The 27,088-nt window shown below is 66.4% G+C and overlaps 2 protein-coding genes across 3 annotated transcripts; one reads left to right on the forward strand and one right to left on the reverse strand.

The window, feature by feature from the left end:
• Positions 1 to 2,071: 2,071 nt before the first annotated feature.
• Positions 2,072 to 6,351, reverse strand: LOC123361596 (toll-like receptor 13). Its single transcript, XM_045001598.1, has 2 exons — positions 5,978 to 6,351; positions 2,072 to 5,554 (listed from the first exon to the last, which is right to left on the reverse strand). The coding sequence occupies exon 2, from the start codon at positions 5,507 to 5,509 to the stop codon at positions 2,660 to 2,662; it is 2,850 nt and encodes a 949-aa protein (XP_044857533.1). The 5' UTR covers positions 5,510 to 5,554; positions 5,978 to 6,351; the 3' UTR covers positions 2,072 to 2,659.
• Positions 6,352 to 8,789: 2,438 nt separating this feature from the next.
• Positions 8,790 to 26,799, forward strand: TMEM145 (transmembrane protein 145). Of its 2 annotated transcripts, none has more exons than XM_045001599.1 (15): positions 8,790 to 8,951; positions 10,208 to 10,282; positions 10,365 to 10,442; positions 15,683 to 15,769; positions 16,266 to 16,367; positions 16,448 to 16,532; positions 17,180 to 17,251; positions 17,574 to 17,642; positions 18,197 to 18,277; positions 18,700 to 18,778; positions 19,147 to 19,240; positions 19,633 to 19,805; positions 20,437 to 20,557; positions 25,061 to 25,261; positions 26,104 to 26,799. In XM_045001599.1, the coding sequence occupies exons 1-15, from the start codon at positions 8,817 to 8,819 to the stop codon at positions 26,320 to 26,322; spliced, it is 1,671 nt and encodes a 556-aa protein (XP_044857534.1). In that variant the 5' UTR covers positions 8,790 to 8,816; the 3' UTR covers positions 26,323 to 26,799. The 2 variants fall into 2 exon arrangements, with proteins under 2 accessions (XP_044857534.1, XP_044857535.1); XM_045001600.1 differs by lacking the exon at positions 8,790 to 8,951 and adding an exon at positions 10,046 to 10,119.
• The last annotated feature ends 289 nt before the right edge of the window (positions 26,800 to 27,088 follow it).

Consider the following 27,088-nt stretch of genomic DNA (forward strand, 5'->3'; position numbering starts at 1 on the left):
GCAGCCGCGCCGCCTGGCCGGAGCCAGCCACCACCACCGCGCAGCACAGAGACCGGGTCAGGCAGCCGCGCCGCCCGGCCGGAGCCAGCCACCACCACCGCGCAGCACAGAGACCGGGTCAGGCAGCCGCGCCGCCCGGCCGGAGCCAGCCCCCCCACCACCGCGCAGCACAGAGACCGGGTCAGGCGGCCGCGCCGCCCGGCCGGAGCCAGCCCCCCCACCACCGCGCAGCACAGAGACCGGGTCAGGCAGCCGCGCCGCCCGGCCGGAGCCAGCCCCGCCACCGCGCAGCACAGAGACCGGGTCAGGCAGCCGCGCCGCCCGGCCGGAGCCAGCCCCTGGACAGATCCGCGGTCGCTGAGTCCCTGTGGCCAGGCCGTCCCGCTGGGATTCCCCCCAGTCAGGGTCACAGCGCTCATGGCTTTCGTGGTGGCTGTCCTCCCCTCCGCCCCATTGCCCCCAGAGTCGGGACTGCTCTGACCCTGAGAACTGTAGTTTTCAGTTCTCCTGCTCCACCTGGACCCCACCCCCCATGGATCCAGCTCCCTTCACCCCCTCTCACAGAGCTGCCATGCACAGCCCCTGGTGCCTGACCCCCCCCAGCCCCTGGATCTCCCCCATGGATCCAGCCCCCTTCGCCCCCTCTCACAGAGCTGCCATGCACAGCCCCTGGTGCCTGACCCCCCCCCAGCCCCTGGATCTCCCCCATGGATCCAGCCCCCTTCGCCCCCTCTCACAGAGCTGCCATGCACAGCCCCTGGTGCCTGACCCCCCCCAGCCCCTGGATCTCCCCCATGGATCCAGCCCCCTTCGCCCCCTCTCACAGAGCTGCCATGCACAGCCCCTGGTGCCTGACCCCCCCCCCAGCCCCTGGATCCCCCCCATGGATCCAGCCCCCTTCGCCCCCTCTCACAGAGCTGCCATGCACAGCCCCTGGTGCCTGACCCCCCCCAGCCCCTGGATCTCCCCCATGGATCCAGCCCCCTTCGCCCCCTCTCACAGAGCTGCCATGCACAGCCCCTGGTGCCTGACCCCCCCCCCCAGCCCCTGGATCCCCCCCATGGATCCAGCTCCCTTCACCCCCTCTCACAGAGCTGCCATGCACAGCCCCTGGTGCCTGACCCCCCCAGCCCCTGGACCCCCCCATGGATCCAGCCCCCTTCGCCCCCTCTCGCAGAGCTGCCATGCACAGCCCCTGGTGCCTGACCCCCCCCAGCCCCTGGATTTCCCCCATGGATCCAGCCCCCTTCGCCCCCTCTCGCAGAGCTGCCATGCACAGCCCCTGGTGCCTGACCCCGCACCTGCCTGTGTCCTCCGGGTGCCCAGGTAGGGAGGGAGCAGATCTCGCCGCTCCTGGCCAGAAGCTGCCTGGGCCCCGGCCCACCTGCTCCTCCTGGGGAGTTTGTCTCTGTCCCCCGCAGGCTGCATTAGCGAGTGTCCTACAGCAGCTGCCTGTGGGTCCCAGGAGATTAGAGAGAGAGGGTGGGGGAAGGGATCTTTTATTGGAGCAGCTTCTGTGGGGAGAGAGACAAGCTTCCGACCCACACAGCAGGGTCCATTTCCGTCCCCCACCCCGGCCTGGAAGCTTAGGGGGCCCGGCTGAGGGAGACTGAATTCCCAGATGGAAGGAACAGGAGGGAGGGCTGGGAGCCAGGACTCCTGGGTTCTCTCCCTGGCTTTGGGAGGGGAGTGGGGGCTGGTGGTTAGAGCAGGGGGGGCTGGGAGCCAGGACTCCTGGGTTCTCTCCCTGGCTCTGGGAGGGGAGTAGGGGCTGGTGGTTAGAGCAGGGGGCGCTGGGAGCCAGGACTCCTGGGTTGTCTCCCCGGCTCTGGGAGGGGAGTGGGGGCTGGTGGTTAGAGCAGGGGGGACTGGGAGCCAGGACTCCTGGGTTCTCTCCCCGGCTCTGGGAGGGGAGTGGGGGCTGGTGGTTAGAGCAGGGGGGGGCTGGGAGCCAGGACTCCTGGGTTCTCTCCCTGGCTCTGGGAGGGGAGTGGGGGCTGGTGGTTAGAGCAGGGGGCGCTGGGAGCCAGGACTCCTGGGTTGTCTCCCTGGCTCTGGGAGGGGAGTGGGGGCTGGTGGTTAGAGCAGGGGGCGCTGGGAGCCAGGACTCCTGGGTTCTCACCCCGGCTCTGGGAGGGGAGTGGGGGCTGGTGGTTAGAGCAGGAGGCTCCAGGAGTCCTCTGCCCCAGATTGGCTGGGTGACCTTGTAGAAGTCACCTCCATAGAACAGGGATGTGACACCTCCTGGGTGGGGGTGGGGGGGGTTAATTAGTTCCTGTCTGGAGCACTCTGAGGACAGCTCAGCTGTCTGAGGGAATTCTGCTCCCTTCCTCCCTGCAGTCCTGGCCGTCCCGCATCCCAGGTCAGAATTTACCTACAAGTTCCTCTAGTGCTGTTGCTTCCAGTGTGCCCCGAGATGAATGGGCTTGGGCCCATTGCCCAGTTCTGTCACTCGCGAGGCCACGAGGCCTGGGGGGGGGGGGGGGGCGGGAGGCTCTTACTCCCAGGGAAGCCAGTGGAGGGACCCGGAGACAGAGCCTGGCGGGCTGCTTGCTGTGGGCGCTAGAGGTTGTGAGGTGGGGAAGTTGCTGGCGACAGGGGAAGTGGTGGGCTGTAGGGGCTTGGCAGTGGGATAGAACCACTGGAAACTCCCATTTCCTTAGCCAAGCTGGGATGTGGACTCCAGGAGCGGCTTCTCTTCCTCTTCCTCCTCCTCCTCTGTGTAGCTGCCTTTCAGAGCCTTCCGGAGCTTGGTCCAGAAAAGCCTCTGGGCCGCAGGCTCCGGGGGCCAGCAGATGTAGGTCTTCTTGAGCATCACCTTCCTCATGCGGTGGTAGGCGGACAGCTCCCGGTCGGGGATGGCCTCCAGGAGCACCATCACCAGCACGTCCTTGAGCTCCTCGAAGAGCCGGTAGCTGGCCAGCTGGATCTCCAGAGAGCACCACTCGCTCTGCAGGTAGCTGCGGCTGATGACGCAGATGGTCTTGCGGCTGTTGTAGATGCTGTCCACGATGTTGTCAACAATGCTCTTCCCCAGCTCGAAGTCCCGGTGGTGCAGGCAGAGGTGGAAGGAGCCCTGGCAGCTCTCCAGGCTCGGCACCAGCTGCTCCAGCACCCACCCCTCGTCGGCGGAGTTGTAGGAGACGAAGGCATCGTACTGGAAGTGCTCCCCGTCCTGCCTCCTCCAGCGGTCGTTCACCCAGGAGCGCAGGATGTAGAAATGGTACTTGAGCCGCCAGTAGGCGCGGTGGTACACCAGGGGCAGCAGCATGAGCAGCAGCAGCGCCGGGGTGGTGACGGAGAAGAGGTACAGCCCCACGTCCAGGAAGCAGACGTGTGTGTCAAAGCTGTAGACGTAGCCCAGCTGCTGGCGGGAGTCGCACGAGTAGTTGTAGAGATAGACCACCTGCACCCGCCGGTTGGTCAGCCACCTCTGGAACCACAGGTTCTCGCAGGTGCAGCTCAGGGGGCATTTCCGCAGGTCCAGGTACCTGAGCAGGGCCAGCGCGTTGGCCACGCTCACGTTGACGGTCTGCAGCTGGTTCTTGGCCAGCAGCAGCGAGCTCAAGTTGCTGAGGTTCCCGAAGACCTCCAGCGTCAGCGAGTGCAGCCCCGCGTTCTCCAGGTTCAGTTTCTGCAGGCGGCGGAGGTTTTTGAAGATCCCGGGCGGCAGATCTTGCATGCCATTGCAGCTGTCAGCCAAGCTCAGGTACTGCAGCTGGGTTAGGTCGTCAAAGGCGTCCGGGGAGATGGAGAGCAGCTTGTTCTCTGACAGGTAGAGGGAGCGCAGGGCGGCCAGGCCTTGGAAGAACTTGGGGGGGATGATTTTCATGCCGTAGGGCTGCTGAGCTTGGAGCTTGAGGTCATAGAGTCTGTGCAGGTGCCTGAAGGGCGGGCTCTTGTGCTGTGTCTTGGTGATGTATTGCAGCCTGTTGCCTGTCAGATCCAGCACCTCCAGCGTGGCCTGCACCGGGCAGAAAATGTCGCTGCTGATCCTCTTGATGCAGTTGCCATCCAGGTAGAGTTTGGAGAGGCGGCTGAGCCCGCTGAATGACTTGTTGGTCAGGTTGCGGATGTTGTTGCCGCCCAGGTCCAGGATCTGGAGCTGGCGGAGGTTCCCGAAGACCATGGGGAAGAGGATGGAGACGCGGTTATTGCGCAGGTTGAGGGTCTGGAGCCGGAGCAGGTCGGCGAAGCTGGGCCGGTAGAGGTCGGTCAGCAGGTTGTTGTCCAGCCGCAGCTCAGTGAGGTCGTGCAGCCCCCTCAGGGCGTGTTTGTCCAGGTAGGCGATGGTGTTGATGTTGAGGCGCAGGACGCGCAGGTTGGGGGCGTATCTGAATGCCCAGTGTTTGATTGAGAGGATGCGATTGTAGCGGAAGCTGATATTCTGCAACGTCTCCAAAGAGGAGGAGTCTTGGCAGCTGCTAAGTCGGTTCAGCAGGTTATGTTCCACCACCAGGCTCTCCAGAGGCTTGCGCTGCCACCTGTCCACGCAGTCCAGCCACCGGAGCTTGTTCCACGAGAGGTCCAGAGTCCGGATCGGCGGGCACAGGGAGAAGGACACATTCCTCAGCTCCTGGATGTTGTTGCTCTGCAGCCGGAGGTGCCTGAGCTGGTGCTTGTCCAAGCGTTGGCAGACCTTGCTCACACCGTCGTTGCCTAAGTGCAGGCCGGAGTAGTCCAGGCTGCGAGGCCGCAGGCTGGACACGTTGAGAAGGTGGAAGACATCCAAGGGGTTCCCCTTCAGCAGCAGGTAGCTGAGGTTCTGGAGCTCGGCGCCAGCAAAGGACGTGACGTCGGAGATGTTGTTGTAGGACAGGTCCAGGCTCCTGATGTGGCGCAGGAGCCGCGGGCCGCCGCCATCCACGGCCCGGAGTGAGTTGTTGCACAGATGCAGGATGGAGAGGGATTGGGGGAGTGGACAGCTGGAATTGAGAGAACGCAGGCTATTGCGGGACAGGTTCAGCACCCGCAGTCTCCTCAGCCCCTGCAGGCTGCAGGCCACGTCGGCGAAGCTCACCAGGTGGCAGGAGTACAGGTCCAAGGTGCGGAGGCTGCCCAGGGGCTGCAAGGCACGGGGGTGGATCGTGCTCAGGGGGTTATTGCTCAGGGAGAGGGTGGTGAGGTTCCCCAGGCCTCGGAAGGCCCCTTCGGACAGGCTGGCCAGGTGATTGTTGGACAGGTTGAGCGTGTGCAAGGCACCAAGGTTCTCGAAGGCCCAGTCCTCGATCGTCTCCAGGCGGTTACAGACCAGCTGCAGCTGCTGCAGGTGTGGCAGGTGGCGGAAACTGGCCACAGGCAGGCAGCTGATGAAGTTGTGGGAGATGTTGATGAACGTGGCATTGGGCGGCAGGTCGCCCACCGCGCTGATTATGTCCTTCAGGAAGCGCTGGATGCACCGGAAGCTGCACGGGTTCTCCATGGACTGGATACAGTTCCTGAAGCCATAGGCAACCGCCCCGGGCATGAGGAGCAGCAGTGAGGCCAGCAGGGGAAATTCGGGGCTCATCCTGCCTCCCCGGGGACTGGGGACTCTCCACACTGTCACAGAGACCTAGAACCAGACGGTCAGCGTGAGCCTCTGCTCTGAACTGCCTGGGACAGAGAACATGGACCTGGGGGGCCTCACAGACTGAATGAGGACGCCCCGGAGTGGGGGGCAGGATCTTGGCATCTGTCCTGGCTCTGGGAAGGGGAGTGGGGTCTGCTGGATTAGAGGGGGCTGGGAGCCAGGACTCCTGGGTTCTCTCCCAGCTCTGGGAGGGGAGTGGGGTCTGCTGGATTAGAGGGGGCTGGGAGCCAGGACTCCTGGGTTCTCTCCCAGCTCTGGGAGAGAAATGTGATCTTGTGGGTTACAGCAGGGGGGCGGGGCTGGGACTCAGGACTGCTGGGTTCTAGCCCTGACCCCATTGCAAACTCCTGTCTCATTCCCAGCAGCCCCAGGTTGTTTGTGGTACCACCGGGGGATGGTTCTCACCTGGTGTGTCCCAGGCCTCCGGCTCCCTCCCTCCCCGGCGCAGGGCTGGCGAATGGCTCAGGATCCCGGCCGGCTCTGAGCTGAGCCCCACGGCACTGTCCGTCTCTCTTCCTTGCTGGAGGAGGCAGTGAGGGGTGCTGGGAGTTTTGCCAAGGAGGCGTCTGAGACTTTGAATGAGGAAGTGCTTGGGAGTATCATTTTCAGTCACATTTTGGGCTGACGCTCAGTGGGGTTACAGCTGCACGGAGCTAGGGACAACTGCTGCAGAAAGGCCCACAGCAAGGGGGCAGGACTCCTGGGTTCTCTCCCCGGCTCTGGGAGGGGAGTGGGGTCTGGTGGGTTAGAGCCGGAGGTGGGGATGGGGCCCAGGACTCCTGGGTTCTCTCCCCGGCTCTGGGAGGGGAGTGGGGTCTGGTGGGTTAGAGCCGGAGGTGGGGATGGGGCCCAGGACTCCTGGGTTCTCTCCCTGGCTCTGGGAGGGGAGTGGGGTCTGGTGGGTTAGAGCCGGAGGTGGGGATGGGGCCCAGGACTCCTGGGTTCTCTCCCTGGCTCTGGGAGGGGAGTGGGGTCTGGTGGGTTAGAGCCGGAGGTGGGGATGGGGGCCAGGACACCTCGGTTCTCTCCCTGGCTCTGGGAGGGGACGGTTGTGCAGTGCTCTGTGTTGCCATGACCGAGGGAGGGAGGAAGCACTCGACAGAGCAGTGGCTGGGGGACAGACAGAAGAGGGGATTTGACATATGGGTTTGCCCCTGGGAGAGCTTCCTCCCCCACACGCCGCTCCCCGCTGCTGTGGGCCCCACTGCTCCGGAGCCAAGGCCCACTCCTCCCTTGCCATCTCTGAGGGGGCCGGGTAGCACCTGTGGGGAGGGGTGATGCATCCCGGGAAGAGGCCAAGGGAATCCTGCATAGTCCCCAGCTGCAGCCCCTTTCACTTCTCCTTTGCTGGGCCCTGTCTTCCCGCTGCAGCTTGCGATTCCGCTGACAGGACCCAGCATGCTGCAGGCAGGAAAACCGCAGCCCGTGTGCAGGGGCCACCTGCTCCCGCAGCAGCAGATGCGGGGGCGGGAGGAACAAAGTGGGAATTTTCTGTCGTATTTTTGAGTCCTGGGTGTGCCTCAGTTTCCCCTGCCCAGTGGGGGAGAGGGGTTCCTCTGCGCTCCGGCCAGACTCACAGACATGGGGGAAGGGAGGGGAGGGAAGGGGCTGGACCCAACCCAGCTCAAGGGACGATGCCAGCCCCTGGATCCCCCCCCTCCTCGGCAGGGAAGCTGAGCCCGAGGCCTGAGAGAGGTTGGGGGTCCTGGGCTCTGACCATGGAGATCAGACAGACGGAGCCTGAGCGTGGGGTCCTGGCAGGTTGGCTGGGCTCTGGCTGACCAGGCTGGGCTGTGCATTGACCGCAGGGTGACCAGATGTCCGGTTTTTAACCGGAACCCCCGGCACAGCTGACCGGGCAACGGGGATCCAGGCAGCAGCCGGCATGTTCCTTCTCCAGCTCCTACACAGAGGGGTAGCCAGGGGGCTCCGAACGCTGCCCCCGCCCCAAGCACCACTCCTGGAGCTCCCATTGGCCAGGAACCACAGCCAATGGCAGCACCAGGGTCTGGGGGTGGGTTTTGGGGGGGCTAGGGAGTGTTTGGGGGGGCTAGGGGGGTTTGGGGGGCAGTCCCTGGCTGGAGGTGGGTTTTGGGGGGGCTAAGGAGTGTTTGGGGGGCCAGGGTGGGTTTTGGGGGGCAGTCCCTGGCTGGGGGGGGTCGGTTTTGGGGGGTGGAGAGGTTTGGGGGGCAATCCCTGGCTGGGGGTGGGGTTGGGGTTCTTTTTTGGGGGAAAGTCCCCGGCTGCGGGGTTTGGAGGGGTTTGGGGGGGCAGTCCCTTCCTGGGAGGGGTTCAGGGGGCGTTCGGGGGTTTGGGGGGGCAGTCCCTGGCTAGGGGGTCGGTTTGGGAGGCTGGGGGGGTTTGGAGGGGTTTGGGGGGCAGTCCCTGGCTGGGGGGGTCAGTTTGAGGGTCTGGGGGGGTTGGGGGAGTTTGGGGGGCAGTCCCTGGCTGGTGGGGGGTTTTGGGGGGGCAGTCCCTGGCTGGGGGGGTCAGTTTGAGGGTCTGGGGGGGTTGGGGGAGTTTGGGGGGCAGTCCCTGGCTGGTGGGGGGTTTTGGGGGGGCAGTCCCTGGCTGGGGGGGGGTTCGGAGGGGTGCGGGGGGCAGTCCCTGGCTGGGGGGTCGGTTTGAGGGGCTGGGGGGTTGGGGGAGTTCGGAGGGGGGCAGTCCCTGGCTGGGGGGGTCGGTTTGGGAGGCTGGGGGGGTTCGGAGGGGCAGTCCCTGGCTGGGGGGTCGGTTTGGGAGGCTGGGGGTGTCGGTTTGAGGGGCGGGGGGGTTGGGGGAGTTCGGGGGGGCAGTCCCTGGCTGGGGGGTCGGTTTGGGAGGCATGGGGTGTCGGTTTGAGTGTCGGGGGGGGTTGGGGGAGTTCGGGGGGCCGTCCCGGGCGGGGGGGGCGGGGGGGGCGGCTGGGGGGGGTCGGAGGGGCAGTCCCTGGCTGGGGGGGTCGGTTTGGGAGGCTGGGGGTGTCGGTTTGAGGGTCTGGGGGGTTGGGGGAGCTCGGGGGGGCAGTCCCTGACTGGGGGTGTCGGTTTGGGAGGCTGGGGGGGTTGGGGGAGTTCGGGGGGCAGTCCCTGGCTGGGGGGGTTCGGAGGAGTTCGGGGGGGCAGTCCCTGGCTGGGGGTGGGTTTTGGGGGGGGCAGTCCCTGCCAGCCAGGCTCCGCACCAGCCCGGTTGGGGAGGGGGGGGGGTCTGTGTCTTTAATCGCAGCGCGCAGGGGCGAGCCGGCGGCCGGACCGGGCGGGCTGACATGGAGCGGGGCCGGACCGGGGGCCGGACCGGGGGGGCCCGGGGGCTCCTGGCCGCCCTCCCGCTGCTGCTGCTGCTGCTGCTGCCCGCGGGCTGCGGGGCCAAGTACGTGACCGGGAACATCAGCACCAAGGAGGTGGGTGCGGGACCGACCCGGCCCGGCTGCCCGCGCCGCCGCTGCGGGGACCGGGCCGATGGCCCCGGCCGGGGATGGATCCTGCCCCCCCCGGGCCTTTGCCCCCAATTCACACAGCGGGGGGGCGGGGGGGCTGGTGCCTGGCGAGGGTCCTGGCTGCGGTGAGGGAGGAGGGGGCTTCATTCACCCCCCAGCCCCGATCACTGCGTCAGTAACGGGGGGGGGTCTCAGCAGAGCTGCCCCCCCCGGCCCGACCGGGGGAGTCACTGTTCATATCGCGTGTCCGGGGGGGCGGGGAGCTGGGCCGCGGGGGGGTACTTGAGCCAGAGAGGGGCTGGGGGGCAGAGGAGGGGTGGGGCTGGGGGGGCGGGGGGACAGGGGGGTATTTGAGCCAGAGAGGGGCTGGGGGGCAGAGGAGGGGTGGGGCTGGGGGGGAGCTGGGGGGACAGGGGGGTATTTGAGCCAGAGGGGGGCTGAGGGGGCGGGGGGACAGGGGGGTATTTGAGCCAGAGGGGGGCTGGGGGGAGCAGGGCTAAAGGGGGTTGTGGAGGGGGAGGGGGAGGGGGGGTTATAGGGGTGGGGAGCTGTGGGGTGTTGTGGGGGGATTGTGGGGCTGCGAGGCAGTGGGGGGGTTGGGAGGCTGAGTGGGGTGAGGAGGCTATAGGGTGCAAGGCAGTAGGGGGGCTGGGGGGGCAGTGGGGGGGCTGGGTTCCCCACCCCCAATTTCCGGCTCATTCTTAGTTTCTCTGCCTTCTTCAGCCTGCAGCGCAGTTGCCGTGGAAACCTGGAGCATGAGAATGAGAGGGGGTGGGGGGGGGCAGCGTGGCCGGGTCAAAAACAAGCCCCATGGCCCCCACCCTGGGACCCCCCCAGCCTATCACTCCCTGACCCCCCCCAGACCCCACCCCATCACTTCCTCTACCCCTATCCCCATCCCCCACACCCCCAGGCTGCCTGCCCCCAATGGTCGGGCCTAGCATGGGGGGGAGGCCTGGTCGTCATGGTGATGCTATTGTCTTGCTAAGCAGCACCTTGGTGACCTGATCCTGTACTGGGTGTCGGGTGACAGCTCGGACTCCTGGGTTCTACCAGGCTCTGAGAGGGGGGCGGGGTCTGGTGGTCAGAGCAGGGGGCTGGGAGCCAGGACTCCTGGGTTCTGTGACCTTGGGTGAGCCCCTTCCCCTCTTTGCTCATGGGGGGGGGGTGTTGGCCCTTCCCTGCCACCCCCATTACCAGGCCTCTCCCTGCCTTTCCAGGACTGGGTGTTCCTGACCCGATTCTGCTTCCTCTCCGACTATGGACGCCTGGATTTCCGGTTCCGCTACCCAGAGGTGAGTGCCAGTCCGGTCGCCCGGACGCCTGGGTCCCTGCTGAGCCTGGCTCCCCTATTTACCAGCGGCTTCTGTCCTGCAGGCCAAGTGCTGTGAGAATATCCTGCTGTACTTTGATGACCCATCGCAATGGCCAGCCGTCTACAAGCAGGGGAACAAGGTCAGAGGACAGGGGGGTCTGGGCTGTTTGGGGGTGTGTGTGTGTGTCTAGGGAGACCTTCCAGCCTTCTGCAGGGCGCGAAAGCTAGAGAGAGAAAATGAACATGGCCCTGGGCCGAAGTGGGTATTTTTGGTAAGATTTGCATGAAGCCTCTGACTGCCTCATTGGTACCTTGTTTTCGTGCGTGTGTGTGTGTGTGTTCGTTGGTTCTCAGGCAGGCTCACATGCAGGTGGGGGGCTGGGGGTGCTGCCCAGCTGTTCAAGCCTCAATCCCCATATCAGGAGAGCAGCGAGAAGACAACAGCCAAGCCACTCGTCCGCACATGGACACCTGGCACCCAGGGCCCTGGAGAGAGACGGACAAAGGGGGCAGGACGGGGGTGGTGCGGTGGGCGCTAGGCGAGTGAGTGACAGAGCTTTGGGCTCTGGTTGAGGGACGGTTCTGCTGGAACAGGCACTGCTCTCTGCTAACGAAGCACCTCCTGCCCAGGGCTCCAGGCAGCTAGCGAACCCGGCTGTGGGCTGCAGCCCGGCAGAGGGTGCCTTGTTCCCAAAGATGGTGCAAGCTGCCCTCGAGATCCGTCTCCCTGGGACACCCTGCCCGGAGCTCACAGGGTGGAGCTGGGGGGCTGACGGTTTAGAGGGGATGTGAGGGCAGCTATAAAAATTTAATATGTAACAAATAGAAGTATGGGGATAATGACTATAAATCAGATGTTAGGAATTGTAGAAAATTGATAAGGGAAGCCAAGAGAGAGAAGGAGAAATCTATGGCCAGCAGAGTTAAGGAAAACAAGGAGTTGAAATATATTAGGAACAAAAAGAACCTGACATTGGTATTAGTCCATTACCAGGTGGAAATGGTACAATTAATTAGCTGTAATAATGCAGAAGAGGCAGAAGTGTTCAATAAATATTTCTGTTTTGCATTGTGGGAAAAACATAAGAGCGGCCATAGTCCGTCAGAGCAAAGCTCCATCCAGCCCAGTGTCCTGCTGCCAACAGTGGCCAGTGGCAGGTGCCCCAGAGGGAGTGAGCAGAACAGGGAATCATGGAGTGATCCAGCCCCTGTCGCCCATTCCCAGCATCCGGCAAACAGAGGCCAGGGACCCCGCAGTCTCATCACGTGGTGACTGTTCCACTAGTGTCTTCTGATTGACTGTGCCACGTGCCCCGATGCGACATTTACTGAGAATGTGTCTAGACACCCCAATGGCTGCTTCCTGGAGCAGCGAGGCGGGGACCACAAGGGGAGAGGCAATTCCTGATTCACTCCTACGTGGAGCTGCTCGGTAACAGTGACCAGCCTGTAATGACATTTCGCGTCCTCGAACGGCGGTGGGAAAACACCAAAGAAACCTCCCAGCAGCGTTTAACTTTAAAAAGGGGAACGACCCAAAACCGAGGATGCTCGTTGACAGGCGCCGAAGAGCAGCCGCCAGGGTAAAGCCAGAAAGCCACGTGGGGGCACCGGCCTCGAGGCTCCAGCTGCGGGTCTCCCTGAAAGCAGAAGAGACAGGAGGAGGCGCAAGAGAATGGCCCCAAGGCGGCCGCAGGGTGATGGAGGCCGTTAGAGGCAAAAGGCGCCTGTGAAACGTGGGGAGACGGGGAGCAGCGCGCACGGCCAGTGACACGAGCAGTCAGTTTGTGTTGGGTGCCTGCGACGCAGGAGGCTGCGGACAGGCCGTGGGGGCGGCTCAGCGAGGGGCCCAGCGCCACGCCAGGAGGACGAGGCCGTTGCAGAGAAACGAGCTGGATTCTTTCCGTCGCTCTGCACTGCAGAGGGTGCGAGGGCGAGTGCCACAGCGGAGCCGTTCCTGCCCGGTGACAGATCTGGGGACCTGGCCCGGATCGAGGTGTCACTAGAGGAGCTTTGGGACGTGTGGCAGGAAGAGGCCTGGGCCATCGGCCCTTGCGCCAGAGGCCTGAGCTACGGTTGGGGCAGGTGTTGCTGAGAGAGCAAAAGTCAGGTGTGAGCGAACTCCAGAAGAGCAGTGCCAGGCCCCCCCCCCCGCCAGCCCCGCTGGCGAGCGGTGCCAGGGCCCCCCCCCGCCAGACCCCCTCCCCCGCTGGTGAGCGGTGCCAGGGGGCCCCCCCGCCAGACCCCCTCCCCCGCTGGTGAGCGGTGCCAGGGCCCCCCCCCGCCAGACCCCCTCCCCCGCTGGCGAGCGGTGCCAGGGCCCCTCCCCCGCTGGCGAGCGGTGCCAGGGCCCCTCCCCCGCTGGCGAGCGGTGCCAGGATGCCCCCCCCCCGCTGGCGGGGATGGTACAGAACCATTCCCCAAGGATAACAGGAACACACTGACCCCCCGACCCCCAGATCAGGTCAGGATGAAGGGTGGTGAGTAGGCAGCGCACAGGGAGAACACGCACACGCAGCCGAACATCTGTAAAGAACCAGGACCAGATGGTCACTCCAGAGTTCGGAAGGAAGTCAGAGGTGAAACTGCAGAGCTGCTAAGTGTGGCATGTAGAACATCACTTCACTAAGCCTCTGGCCCAGCTGACTGGCAGATACCTAACGTAACACGGATTAAAAAACAAAAAATGCTCCAGAGGCGATCGCGGCAATTACAGGCCAGTGAGCCTGACTTCAGTACCAGACAAACTGGTAGAAACTATAGTAAAAGAAGAGAACTGTCAGACACACGATGAACACGATTCGTTGGGGAAGAATCAACATGGCTTTTGTGAAGGAAAATTGCGCCTCACCAATCTATTAGAACTCTGAGTGGGGTCAACAAGCACGTGGCCAAGGGGGAGCCAGTGGCTATCGCGTACGTGGACTTTCAGAAAGCCTTGGACAAGGGTCCTCCCCCAAGGCTCTTAAGCAAACTAAGCAACCGTGGGATAAGAGGGCAGGTCCCTTTCGTGTATCGGAAAAGACAGGAAACAAAGGGGAGGGAGAAAGGGTCAGTTTTCGTAATGGAACAAGGTAAATAGCAGGGTCCCCCAGGGCTCTGTGCGGGGACCGGTGCTGTTCAACATTCGTCAATAATCTGGTAAAAGGGGTAAACAGTGAGGTGGCAAAATCTGCAGATGACACAAAACTACTCAAGCCAGTTCAGTCCCAGGCAGAGTGCGAAGAGCTACAAAGGGATCTCACAGAACTGGGTGACTGGGCAACAAAATGGCAGATGAAATTCAACGTTGATAAGTGCAAAGTGATGCACATTGGAAAACACCATCCCAACTCTACACACACCACGATGGGGTCTACATGAGCTGTTCCCACTCCAGAAAGATCTTGGAGTCACTGTGGATCGTTCTCTGAAAACATCCACTCAGTGTGCAGCAGCCGCCGAAAAGCGACCAGGATGTTGGGAACTATTAGGAAAGGGATAGGAAATAAGCTAAAATATCATAATGCCGCTGAACTCATCCATGGCGCGCCCGCGCCTGCAGTGCTGTGTACAGATCTGGGCGTCCGCGCTCAGCACCGGACGCAGTGCGACGGGGAAAGGTTCAGAAAAGGGAAGAAAGGTGATCGAGGGGATGTAACGGCTTCCTCATGGAGAGAGACTGAAAGGATTCGGGCTGTTCACCTTGGAAAAGAGAGGACAAGGCAGGGATGCAAAAGCCAGGGGTCACCCAATGAAATGAGTAGGCAACAGGTATAATATGCACAAGAGGAAGTAGTTTTTCATTGAGTGCACTATTAACCCGTGGAACTCCTTGCTGTGGGATGTTGTACAGGCCAAAAGCATAACAGGGTTCAAAAAAGAACTAGATAAGTTCATGGAGGGTTGGTCCATCAGTGGCCATTAGCCATGATGGTCGGGGATGCACCCCCATGCTCCGGGTGTCCCTAAGCCGCTGGCTGCCAGGCACTGGGAGTGGAAGAAGGGTGGCCCACTCGATAACTGCCCTGTTCTGTTCATTCCCCGCTGTCAGAAACAGGGTACTGAGCTAGCCAGACCAGGGCCTGCGCCAGGGTGGCAGCTATTATGTTCTTATGATGTTAAACAGAAGCTGCTACGTCAGACATGTTTAAATCGGCAGGTGCAGGTAATTTGCATCCAAGAGTGTTAAAGGAGCTGGCCGAGGCATTTGCTGGACCATTAATGTTGGTTTTTGTTTTCAATCAGTCTTGGGGCCCTGGGGAAGTTCCAGACGACTGCAAGGAAGCAAATGTTGTGCCAGGATTTTAAAAGGGTCAATGGCTGAGCCGGGTAATTTAGCCCTGCTGGCCCGGCATTGATCCCGGGCCAGCAAACGGGCGGCTGAGATGGGACTCGATTAATGAAGGACAAAAGGAGCGTAATAGAATTAATGCAAATCCACACGGGGTCACGGACTGTCGAGCCTGCCCGGCTGTTGTGTGAGACGTACGCGTTGGTGGAGAAAGTTAACGGTGTTGCTGTGATAGATCCTGTCAGGCGGTCGACCTAGAACGATATCAAACGAACTGAGTGCTCGTTAGCTGGGTTAATAACGGTCTCAAACCGTCACTGTCAGAGATTCGTCCTCGCGCAGGTGGGTTTCCAGTGGGGCCGCAGGGCTCAGTTCTTGGCCCTGCACCAGTGGCCCGGATCACCCCCCCCACCCCCCGGCTGCAGCCGGCTAAAGCTCGGGGGAGGGGTAGATACTGGCGAGGTGGGTGCGGGGTCACCTCGCTGTGCCGTGCAGGGCAGAGACCGTCGGCCGTACGTGGCGCTAGACCCATCCGGACCGAAGTAAGGCCCAGAACAGGTAACCCCCCCCCGCCCCCCCGGGGGGAGGCCGTCAGTCCAGCCGGGCTGAGAGAGCGGCTCCAGGGCTGCGTCCTACAGGAGGTCACGCTAGGTCAGGGGTCGGCACCTTTCAGCAGTGCTGGGCCGAGTCTCCATTTATTCACTCTGATTGAAGGTTTCGCCGGCCGGTCGTACACCTTAACGTTCTTAGACGGGCTCTTTCTATAAGTCTATAATATAGAACTAAACGATTGTTGTATGTAAAGTAAATAAGGTTTTCAAAATGTTTAAGAAGCTTTATTTAAAATTAAATTAAAATGCAGAGTCCCCCGGACCGGTGGCCAGGACCCAGGCAGAGTGAGTGCCGCTGAAAATCAGCTCGAGTGCCGCCTTCGGCACGTGTGCCATCGGTTCCCTACCCCTGCGCTAGATGGTCCCTTCTGCCTTGGAGTCTGTCACCCCCCCCCACGTTCATTAACGAGGGGGCACTCGTTAGCAACTCTCTTCACTGCAGTGGGTTTCCGGGGGGCTGGGGGTCTCCAGTGCTAACCCCTCTACTCCCCCCCAGGACTGCCTGATGAAAGAGTCAGTGATCCGGCCGGAAAACAACCAGGTCATTAACCTCACCACGCAGTACGCCTGGTCGGGGTGCCAGGTAAGGGCCCCATCACCCCCAGGGTCCCCCCACATCCCCCCACCCCGAACGCCTGGTCGGGGTGCCTGGTAAGGGCCCCATCACCCCCAGGGTCCCCCCGCAGCCCCCCACCCCGAACGCCTGGTCGGGGTGCCTGGTAAGGGCCCCATCACCCCCAGGGTCCCCCCACATCCCCCCACACCGAACGCCTGGTCGGGGTGCCCGGTAAGGGCCCCATCACCCCCAGGGTCCCCCCGCAGCCCCCCACACCGAACGCCTGGTCGGGGTGCCCGGTAAGGGCCCCATCACCCCCAGGGTCCCCCCGCAGCCCGTTCACGCAGTGCGAACGGAGAGGGAAGAAGTTCAGCCCTGGGGCGGGCCCCGCCCCGGCACGAGGAGGAACCCGTGGGAGGCGTCTGGCCTGAGGACTGGGGGGACAGACGGGCACACGGGTACCCCCACACTGGCTCCGATGCCCCCTGCATCTCCTCTCTCTGCCCCCCCGTCTCACCCCCAGGTGCTGACCCAGGACTCCGTGCGGTACCTGAGCTGCGCCAGCGGCCGGAGCTTCCGCTCGGTCCGTGAGCGCTGGTGGTATGTGGCCCTCAGCAAGTGTGGGGTGAGTTTGGCCATGAACCCTCCCCCCCAACCCCCCAGCCATGCCCCCCCCCAGCTGTGACCTCTGACCTCTCCCCACAGGGCGATGGGCTGGAGCTGGAGTACGAGATGATCCTGACCAACGGCAAATCCTTCTGGACCCGGCACTTCTCTGCCGACGAGTTTGGTGGGTCCTCGGCCGGGGGTGGGGGGCAGCGGGGGAGGAGCTGGGGGGCAGAGCTTGCTGGCCCCGCAGGTCTGCCCCACAGGTGCCCTTTGCCCCTCCATGTCTCCTGCCCAGGGAGCGGGGGGGGGTCTGGACGCCAGGGCAGCGATACCACCGTCTCCCTGACAGTCCTGCAGCTGAAAGCAGGAGAGCCCAGAGGCCGGGGACCCTGGGGCAGCGCAGCCTAGCGGCCAGAGTCAGTGTAACCGCAGTGTGGCCCCGTGGCCAGCACCCAGGGGGAAGGAAGGGGCCACCACAGCCCAGGTAGGGGGGCCCGGGCCCACCCCACTCCACCGGGCCTCCACCCAGGGCCCTGGCAGTGGTGGAGCGGGGAGGTACCGCTCACGCACCCTCCCTGGGTCACTTGCTGCCGGCTGGGGGCACCTGGGTCTCCCGGCTCCTTGGTGCAGGTGATTCCCTGGGGCTGCCGCCTCCACCCAGGGTCCTTCCCCTCAGGGGGTCAGCCCACAATGAGCTGCCTGCCTGGGCTGCTCCCTTTTATACCCTGCCCAGCTGGGTCTGAGGGGCGGGACTTACGCCGCCCAGGTGTGGGGTTAACCCTCTCCTGTCCGGGGCGCCCCTCCTAACCCCTCTCCCCCCCCCCCCAGGGATCCTGGAGACAGACATCACCTTCCTCCTCATCTTCCTCCTCATCCTCCTCATCTCCTGCTACTTTGGCTGTGAGTGCTGGGGGCCGTGTGGGGGGGTGGGGGTGGGGAGTCACTGTCTTTGTCCTGGGGGGGTGGGGGAGCTTTTACTGGGGGGCCGTAACTAGGGGTGGGGGGATCAAGCCCGGAATGGGGGGCTCTGTTCGTGGGGCCCCTGTGTCTGGGGGAGGTGGGGGTGACTCCTCCCCCCTGGTGGCTGGTTGTGATCTGGGATGACCCCCCCCCCCCAGAGGTGGAAGTGCGGGAGGGGAGGAGAGGGGACGGGAGGGGGAGCCACATCCTGCGGGGGAGAGTTCAGGGCCCCCAGCCCCTCGCTAACCCCCCCGACCCTCAGATCTGCTCAAGGGACGCCAGCTGCTCCACACCACCTACAAAATGTTCATGACGGCGGCCGGCGTGGAGGGTGAGTCTGAGCTGGGGCTGCGGGTCGGGAGTGAGGGGCACCGGTGGGGCTGGTGGGAGCCCAGGGCTGGGCTGGCAGGGGCTGCGGGTCGGGAGTGAGGGGCATCGGCGGGGCTGGGGGGCAGGGCTGGGCTAGCAGGGGCTGCGGGTCGGGACTGAGGGGCACCGACAGGGCTGGGGGGACAGGGTTGGGGGAGCAGGGGGCTGCGGGTTGGGACTGAGGGGCACCGACAGGGCTGGGGGGGCAGGGTTGGGGGAGCAGGGGGCTGCGGGTCGGGAGTGAGGGGCACTGGCAGGGCTGGGGGGGCAGGGTTGGGGGAGCAGGGGGCTGCAGGTCGGGAGTGAGGGGCACTGGCAGGGCTGGGGGGGCAGGGTTGGGGGAGCAGGGGGCTGCGGGTGGGGAGTGAGGGGCACTGGCAGGGCTGGGGGGGCAGGGTTGGGGGAGCAGGGGGCTGCGGGTCGGGAGTGAGGGGCACTGGAGGTCTGGGGTTTGATGCTGGGTTGGGGGTGGCGGGGGGGGCTCCTCACTCACTGTCTCTCTCCTCCCCCCCCCAGTGCTGAGCCTGCTGTTCTTCTGCATTTACTGGGGTCAATACGCCTGCGACGGCGTCGGGAACGGCAGCCTCAAGATCCTGGGTGGGTGCCGGGCGGGTGCAGCCGGGGGAGCCGCCGTGGGAGAGATTTGGGGGCTGTGGGGAGGCACCAGCCGCACACGACCCCCCAGCGACGCCAGAGGGGCTGGCGCTGTCCCGGGCTGAACCACCGGGGCCTGGAGCAGGGCAGGGAGGGGACCTCCCGTCTGGGCTTGGGCTGGGGGCCGCGTGGCTGGATCCGCACCCGGAGCTGGGCCCCCCCGACCCGGCCAGAGGCCGGCCGCGCCCCACGGTCGGCCGGGGGATGGGCCCGGGTTTCCCCCGGGGCAGTGGGGCTCCGGCCGGGTCCCGGGCCTGCACTGTGGGTCGCGGGGTCCCGTGTGGCTGGGGATGGGTGACTGAGCGCGGCTGGGGGCACGTGGGGGGTCACCCCCAGGCCCTGGCTCATCCCCCCTCTCTCCCCAGCCAAGCTGCTCTTCTCCGTCAGCTTCCTCGTCTTCCTGCTGATGCTCATCCTGCTGGGGAAGGGCTTCACCGTCACCAGGTACCGCCGGGGGGCAGGCGCCGGAGCCTCGGGGGGCAGCGAGGGGGAGGGGCAGGGAGGGGGCAGTGAGGGGAGGGGTTGGGGGCAGGTGAGCAGTGAGGGGGGGCAGTGAAGGGGGCAGTGAGGGGGAGGGGCGGGGAGGGGCAGTGAAGGGGAGGGGTGGCAGCGAGGGGCACAGTGGGGGGAGGGGCAGTGAAGGGGGCAGTGGGGGAGGGGCGGTGAGGGGGGGCTGCGAGGGGGAGGGGCAGCAAGGGGGCAGTGAGAGGCGCAGTGATGGGGAGGGGCAGTGAAGGGGGCAGCAAGGGGGAGGGGGGCAGCGAGGGGGGGGCAGGGAGGCGGGGGGGTCCCAGCTCATGGTTCCCCCCCAGGGGCCGGATCAGCCACACGGGCTCCATCAAGCTCTCCGTGTACATGACCCTCTACACCATCACCCACGTGGTGCTCTTCATCTACGAGGCCGAGGTGAGACCCCCCGGGACCCCCCACTCCTGGGCCCCCTCTGGGCCCCTCCCTGACCCGGGGACCCCCAGACCCCCCCGGACCCTGGGACCCCCCCCAGACCCTGGGACCCCCAGACCCTCCCGGACCCTGGGACCCCTCCCTGACCCAGGGACCCCCAGACCCTCCCGGACCCTGGGACCCCCTCTGGGCCCCCTCCCAGACCCTGGGACCCCCAGACCCTCCCGGACCCTGGGACCCCCTCCAGGCCCCTCCCCCGAGCCTGTCCCCCTCTCCCTGGGACACCCCCCTCCCCAGGCCCATCTCCCTGTAGCCCCCAGGATGGGACGGGACCCCACCCCAGAGCCCCACTCCCGCGCTGGGCCCTGGGGCGCTGACCCAGGTGGGGGGGGCAGTTCTTCGACCCTGCGCAGGTGCTGTACACGTACGAGTCGCCGGCCGGCTACGGGCTGATCGCGCTGCAGTTCCTGGCCTACGTCTGGTTCTGCTACGCTGTGCTCACCACGCTCAAGCAGTGCCCCGAAAAACAGCCCTTCTACGTCCCCTTCTTCGCTGCCTACACCCTCTGGTGAGTGCACGGCCCCCACAATGCACTGGGGCCAGGGCCAGCCGCCACTGGGGCAGGGCTGCGGGGGGGCTTCAGGCTCTGGGGAGGGGGAGGGGATTGGTTTGGGGAGGGGGGAGCCGGGGAGGGGGAGGGGATTGGTTGGGGGAGGGGGGAGCCGGGGTGGGGAAGGGGATTGGTTTGGGGAGGGGGGAGCCGGGGAGGGGGAGGGGATTGGTTTGGGGAGGGGGGAGCCGGGGAGGGGGAGGGGATTGGTTTGGGGAGGGGGGAGCCGGGGAGGGGGAGGGGATTGGTTTGGGGAGGGGGGAGCCGGGGAGGGGGAGGGGATTGGTTTGGGGAGGGGGGAGCCGGGGGAGGGGGAGGGGATTGGTTTGGGGAGGGGGGAGCCGGGGGCGGGGGAGGGGATTGGTTTGGGGTGGGGGGAGCACGGGGAGCGGATTGGTTTGGGGAGGGGGTAGCCGGGGGAGGGGGAGGGGATAGGTTTATGGTGGGGGGAGCCGGGGGAGGGGGAGGGGATAGGTTTGGGGTGGGGGGAGCCAGGGGAGGGGATTGGTTTGGGGAGGGGGTAGCCGGGGGAGGGGATTGGTTTGGGGTGGGGGGAGTTCTGTGCACTCACCCCCCCACCTCGCTGCAGGTTCTTCGCGGTGCCGGTCACAGCGCTCAGCGCCAACTTCGGCATCCCCCGCTGGGCCCGCGAGAAAATCGTCAACGGGATCCAGCTGGGAATTCACCTGTACGCGCACGCCGTGTTCCTGGTGAGCCCCCGTGCCCCCCGCCAGCCCCCCCCCCTGTACGCGCACGCCGTGTTCCTGGTGAGCCCCCGTGCCCCCCGCCAGCCCCCCCGTACGCGCACGCCGTGTTCCTGGTGAGCCCCCGTGCCCCCTGCCAGCCCCCCCCCCCACCTGTACGCGCACGCCGTGTTCCTGGTGAGCCCCCGTGCCCCCTGCCCACCTGTACGCGCACGCCGTGTTCCTGGTGAGCCCCCGTGCCCCCTGCCAGCCCCCCCACCTGTACGCGCACGCCGTGTTCCTGGTGAGCCCCCGTGCCCCCTGCCAGCCCCCCCACCTGTACGCGCACGCCGTGTTCCTGGTGAGCCCCCGTGCCCCCCGCCAGCCCCCCCGTACGCGCACGCCGTGGTCCTGGTGAGCCCCCGTGCCCGCCAGCCCCCCCACCTGTACGCGCACGCCGTGTTCCTGGTGAGCCCCCGTGCCCCCTGCCAGCCCCCCCCCCCCCTGTACGCGCACGCCGTGTTCCTGGTGAGCCCCCGTGCTCTGCACGTGTACGCTTATGCCGTGTTCCTGGTGAGCCCCTGTGCCCCCCACCTGTACATGCTCGCCGTGTTCCTGGTGAGCCCCCGTGCCCCCTGCCAGCCCCCCCGTACGCGCACGCCGTGTTCCTGGGGAGCCCCCGTGCTCTGCACGTGTACGCGCACGCCGTGTTCCTGGTGAGCCCCTGTGCCCCCCACCTGTACGTGCTCGCCGTGTTCCTGGTGAGCCCCTGTGCCCCCCACCCACCCGTATGCGCACGCCATGTTCCTGGTGAGCCCCCGTGCCCCCCCATGCCCCCCCCCCTGTACGCGCACTCCGTGTTCCTGGTCAGCCCCCGTGCCCCCCGCCAGCCCCCCCTCACCCGTATGCACACGCCATGTTCCTGGTGAGCCCCCCTGTGCCCCCCATGTCCCCCCCAACCACCCACCTACCTCTACGTGCACGCCATGTTCCTGGTGAGCCCCCCCGGTGCCCTCGGCCAGCCCCCCACCCACCCGTACGCTTATGCCGTGTTCCTGGTGAGCCCCCGTGCCCCCCGCCAGTCCCCCCCACCTGTACGTGCATGCCATGTTCCTGGTGAGCCCCGCTGTGCCCCCCATGTCCCCCCAACTGCCCACCTACCTCTACGTGCACGCCGTGTTCCTGGTGAGCCCCCCCGGTGCCCTCGGCCAGCCCCCCACCCACCCGTATGCTCATGCCGTGTTCCTGGTGAGCCCCCGAGCTCCCCCCCACTTCTCCTGCCCACGTGCATTAGGGGTGCGCTCGCCACGTGCCGGTGCCGGGCGTTTCCTGGCTCTGGTGCCCACCTGGTGCGGTATAAGGGGCACCCCCGGTGCCCCCCCCGGTTCCTTCCTGCCGCCAGTGCCGGTGCTGGAACGTTCCCTGCTTGGCAAAGCTCCTTGTCCGGGTCGGCTCGGGGAGAACTTCGCCTGTGCAGTTACTCACGGTTAGATCGTTTCCCTTCGCTGTTCGTCCCAGCCGGGCCTGTGCGCGGAGCTGGACGGGCTGGGGCTGCCAGCCCGGCGCGGGGCCCGCAGCGAAGCCTACAGGCGCCGTCAGAGCCAGCAGCCCTCGGCCCGGCCTGCCCAGCTCCATCCCAGCGGCGTCTGGAGGGCGAGCTGCTCCCCACCGCTTCTCCAGCCGCCGGGTCCCTTCCCTTCCCTCCCGGCCCGGCGCCGGCACCCGCGAGCCCTGGCCTCACCCCCACCCCCCTTCAGGGACCCCTCACGGGCCTTCTGCGGGCGGGAGCTCCTGCACCCCACACGCGCAAGGGGCTTTACTCCCGTCACTTGCTGCTTCCAACGGCCAAGGGGGGCCAGACCCATCCTGGCCCTGTGACCCCTGTCCCGGCGTCCCCGGGCGCTGCTCTGGAGCTGCTCCCCACCGAGCCGGGCAGGACCCTGGGGAGCCTCCTCTCCCTCGGAGCAGCCTGTCTGCAGGGCAAGAAGCTCCCACGGCTTCACCTCCTGGGTCTCTCCCTGGAGCATTCAGCCTCCTCTGCCCTCCGTGCGCTTCCCCCAGCGAGTCGCCCCAGCGGGGTCCTGGGGGGGCCACAGGGTCCTGCCCCCCACGTCGCAGGCAGTATTCAGACGCCTTTCCCCTGTCGTGGTCGGGGGACCTGGTGTTCACGTTCCCGCTCAGCAGGGTCCCGTCCAAGATCAAGGGGGACAGAGCGCGGGTCGTCATGGTCGCCCCGGTGTGGCCGCGCCCACGCTGCTTCGGCACGATGATGGATCTGGCAGTAGCTGCCCCCTGGTCGCTACCCAACTGCCCAGACCTCTCCTGCCCCAAACCTCGCCTCGCGGCGCGGCCGAACCACGAGGAACGGACCTGCTCTGGGGAGCGGCAGCAGGTCCCCGGGACAGCAGAGAGCCTTCCACGAGAGCCACTTGCCCGGCGCAGTGCACGGGGTTCTCCCGCTGGGCATCGGAGCATCGCTGCCCCACCCCCCCAAAGAGCCAGGGCCTAGGCCTGTCTCCCATCAGGGATCGTCCAGCGGCCATCTCGGCCTTTCACCTCCGCGGCCGGGCCGGGGAATCGGGGTTCTCGCACGAGAGGTCGGTCAGGTTCCTAAGGGGCCTCCAGACGCTCGTCCCACCGGTTCGGAACCTGGTCCCTCAACGGGCCCTCGGTCTGGTCCCCGCCGGGCCCCCAGGCCTCCCAGCCTACGGGCTCCACCTGTGGTGGAGAGTCGCCTGCCCTGTGGCAGTGACGTCGGGAGATGAGGGCCACAGCTGAAGCCAGGACCTTGGAGCCACCATAGACGCTGTTCTACGAGGACATGGTGCAGCTGCGACCGCCCCTGCCCCCCCGCCGGCTTCCTGCCGAAGGAGGTGTCCTCTCTCCACGCCGGCCCGGACGTCCTTCTGCCGGTGCTCCGGCCCCGCCGCACTCGGCGGCTGCACGCCCTGGAGCGTACCGAGCCCTTCCACAGGCCCACCCAGCTCCTCATCGCGACAGCGGGCGGGAGGAAGGGGCTCCCGGTGTCCTCGCAGATCGTCCTGGGCAGACCCCGGCCCAGCCGCTGCCGCTGCTGAAAGGCCACTCGACCAGATCACAAGTGTCCTCGGCAGCTTCCCTGGTGCACGTCCCCGCCCAGGACATGTCTCAGACTCACAGATCGAGCCCACTGGTGGCCCCGTGCGGTCCTTGGGGGGTGCCCCTTTCAGTGCGACAGCCTCTCTCAGGGGTCCCCTCTCCCTCGGGGTCAGGCCCCTCCACCTCCTGGAGCCGCACCTCTCTGAGCCTCAGCACGTCTGTCTCTGCCGTGGGCCCCCCAGGGAGTCCCCTTGCTCTGGGCCCCCCAGGGCCTCCTCACCCCTGAAAGGGATGATCCCCCCGCCCTGTTCTCTAGCCCGGAGCGACTCTCAGCCAGCGTAACACAGGAGGGTTATTGGGGGTTGAACCCAGCACAGGAAACTCTCCGGCCTCAGGCCTGGCCTCCCTCAGCCCAGCACATCCCAGTCCCCCTGCAGCCAGGGGGGCTCTGCCTGCTCCCCCTCCAGCCCAGAGCCCCCCTGCTCCCAGCTGGGCCTCCGATACCCCCGGCCCCAGGCCCCCTCTGTCCATTGTCTCCTCTCCAGGGAAACAGGGTCGTAAACCGGGGCCTGGGTCTCCTCTGCTCTCCGCCCCCCTCTGGCCCCTCTGGCTGGAGCCGGCTGGGCAGGGCACCGGGGTCCTCTCCCCGCAGCCCATTGTCCCCACTGGCCAGAACCGGCTGCGACTCCTGAGCTGGGTCTCCGGGTCACCAGGTCACCGGTCGCTGGGGTCTCCATCCTCCAGGCCGGGCCGGGGTCCCAAGTCCCTCTCCGGTCCCTGTGCACCAACAAACTCCCTCTCCCCTCCCCTCGTTAACCAGCAACACCCGGGACACTGAGCCCCCACCCCTGCATGCAGCCCCCTGGGAAACACAGAAAACCCAAGAAACCCCCCCACTTTGTCACAACACGTTCCCGGCGCATTACCCGTCACCCAGCAGGCCAGGGACAGCGCTGGGCTCGGCAGAGGTGTGTTCCAATCCACACGTCCATGAGCTCCTACCCGCCGCCGGTGGCACTGCCTGGGAGTCGCTAACCGGGAACAGACGCTGGCAAAGGACGGTGACCTGTTCCCTGACGCGTGTCCTTCGAGATGCTGCTCACGCCCGTCCCACGACCCGCCGGCCGGCCCTGCTGTCGGCGTTCCCGGCAGGAAGGAACCGAGGGTGGGGGGAGTCGGTGGTGCCCCTTGTACCGCGCCGTGTGGGCACCACTCCAGAGGGTGCCAGAGCTGGACCCTAGGGACACGGGGGGAGAAAAACGTCCAGCACGGGGGCCTGTGGCGAGCGTACCCCTAACCCGGAGTGGCCGTGAGCGACACCGGTCACAGAACAGGCGTCCTCCCCCGGTGAGCCCCCTGCCCCCAGCGTGCGCCGAGCTCCTGTCTGGTGGGGGTGGGGGTTCCCGGGGGCTCGGCCCCACTCCCCAGCACTGACCCCTCCTCCCCCCACAGATCATGACGCGCCCCTCAGCGGCCAACAAGAACTTCCCGTACCACGTGCGCACCTCGCAGATCGGCATCGTGGAGGAGGCGGCGCCCGGCCCCAAGTTCCCCCACCACGTCTACGGCAACGTGACCTTCATCAGCGACTCCGTCCCCAACTTCACCGAGCTCTTCTCCATCCCCCAGGGCCCGGTGCGGGGCGCCGCCAACGTGAGAGACGGGGCTGGGCGAGCGGCCCCTCCCGGCTTCTCCCTGTGCCTGTCTCCCCTGTGCCTGTCTCCCCAGCCCAGCGGGGTCCCCAGTAACCAGCCCCCCGCCCCGCCCCAGTGGGGTCCCTGGTAACCAGCCCCCTGCTCTGTGCCAGGGGGCTGGCAGGTAACCAGCCCCCCGCCCCGGCCCAGCAGGGTCCCCGGTAACCAGCCCCCCGCCCCGCCCCAGCGGGGTCCCCGGTAACCAGCCCCCCACCCCAGTGGGGTCCCCGGTAACCAGCCCCCCGCCCCGCCCCAGCGGGGTCCCTGGTAACCAGCCCCCTGCTCTGTGCCAGAGGGGTCCCCGGTAACCAGCCCCCCGCCCCGCCGGGTCCCCGGTAACCAGCCCCCGCCCTAGCGGGGTCCCCGGTAACCAGCCCCCTGCTCTGCCCCAGCGGGGTCCCCGGTAACCAGCCCCCTGCCCCGCCCCAGCAGGGTCCCCGGTAACCAGCCCCCACCCCAGCGGGGTCCCCGGTAACCAGCCCCCCACCCCAGTGGGGTCCCCGGTAACCAGCCCCACGCCCCGCCCCAGCGGGGTCCCTGGTAACCAGCCCCCTGCTCTGTGCCAGAGGGGTCCCCGGTAACCAGCCCCCTGCCCCGCCGGGTCCCCGGTAACCAGCCCCCACCCCAGCGGGGTTCCTGGTAACCAGCCCCCTGCCCCGCCAACCAGCCCCCTGCCCCGCCCCAGCGGGGTCCCCGCCAACCAGCCCCCGCCCCAGAGGGGCCAGGTCCCAGCGCTGAGGGGGGGGTCCCCGTATACCCAGGCTTGTGCCCCCAGCACTGACCCCCCGGTTCTGCCCCCAGGCCCGTAAGCAGGTGGAGGAGACGCCAGCGGAGCGGACCACGACCCCGAGCTGCGTGGTGACGACATCAGAGCTGAGCAGGCCCCACGTGCTGCTGAAACCCCCCCCGGGGGGCGAGAGCCAGCCCCCCCCGTACCAGCTACAGGCCCCCCAGCTGCACCCCGCCAACGGCTACACCGAGTACTTCAGCATGCACACGGGGGGCGCACGGCCCGTCTAGGGGCCCATCCCCCGTAGTCTGCCCCCAGCCCCCCCCATGCAGACCGAGGGGGCCGGACCCCTACATGTGACCCCTTCCTCCTGGGTCGTTCCTTCCCACCTCCTTCGCGGCCCCCAGCCTCCTGCCCCTGTGCCCCATGGGGGCCCCTGGCCGGCACTGACTGGGCTGGAGTGGGGGGTGAATGGCCTCCCATGGGAGCGGCCCAGCTCCCCGTCACCCCCAGTGTAGGAGGCCTGGGGGCTGGGACTGAATGAACATGGGGATTGACCCCCCCAGCAGGGCTAGGAGCCCCCCCCCGCCAGCATGGGCTGGGGACCTAACCCCCCCGCCCCTCCCCAGCACCTACTGAGGGGGGGGCCCAGTGCTCTCGTTACCACTCCCCACCATCGTCATTCTCCCCCGTGACCCAGGCTGCCTGTCCCCCCCCAGCTCCCTGTCCCCCCGGGACATTCCCCCCCCCAGCTCCCTGCCCCCCGGGACATTCCCCCCCCAGCTCCCTGCCCCCCGGGACATTCCCCCCCCCAGCTCCCTGGCCCCCCGGGACATCCCCCCCCACAGATTCTGGCACCCGATGCTGAAGAATTTCTGGAGTTGTTTTTGCCAAAATAAAGAGGATTCGCGTGTTTCTATTGGACTGTGGAGTGGGGGGGCAAGGGGGGGCCTGGAGTGTGGGGCCTGGAGTGTGGGGGGGCAGGGCCTGGAGGGGGTTGGAGGTGGGGCCTGGAGCAGGTCTGGGGGGGGAGGGCCTGGAGTGTGGGGGGCAGAG

This window comes from Mauremys mutica, unplaced genomic scaffold (genome assembly GCF_020497125.1).
Source record: "Mauremys mutica isolate MM-2020 ecotype Southern unplaced genomic scaffold, ASM2049712v1 Super-Scaffold_339, whole genome shotgun sequence".
In the NCBI taxonomy this organism is placed as follows: domain Eukaryota; kingdom Metazoa; phylum Chordata; order Testudines; family Geoemydidae; genus Mauremys; species Mauremys mutica.

Bases quoted from the DNA above. Each gene is read 5' to 3' on its own strand.
- TMEM145 (XM_045001599.1), top strand. From the start codon at position 8,817: ATGGAGCGGGGCCGGACCGGGGGCCGGACCGGGGGGGCCCGGGGGCTC. The intron at 10,283-10,364 runs GTGAGTGCCAGT...TCTGTCCTGCAG, and splicing joins TCCGGTTCCGCTACCCAGAG to GCCAAGTGCTGTGAGAATAT. The intron at 17,252-17,573 runs GTGAGTGCTGGG...CCCGACCCTCAG, and splicing joins CATCTCCTGCTACTTTGGCT to ATCTGCTCAAGGGACGCCAG.
- LOC123361596 (XM_045001598.1), bottom strand. From the start codon at position 5,509: ATGAGCCCCGAATTTCCCCTGCTGGCCTCACTGCTGCTCCTCATGCCC.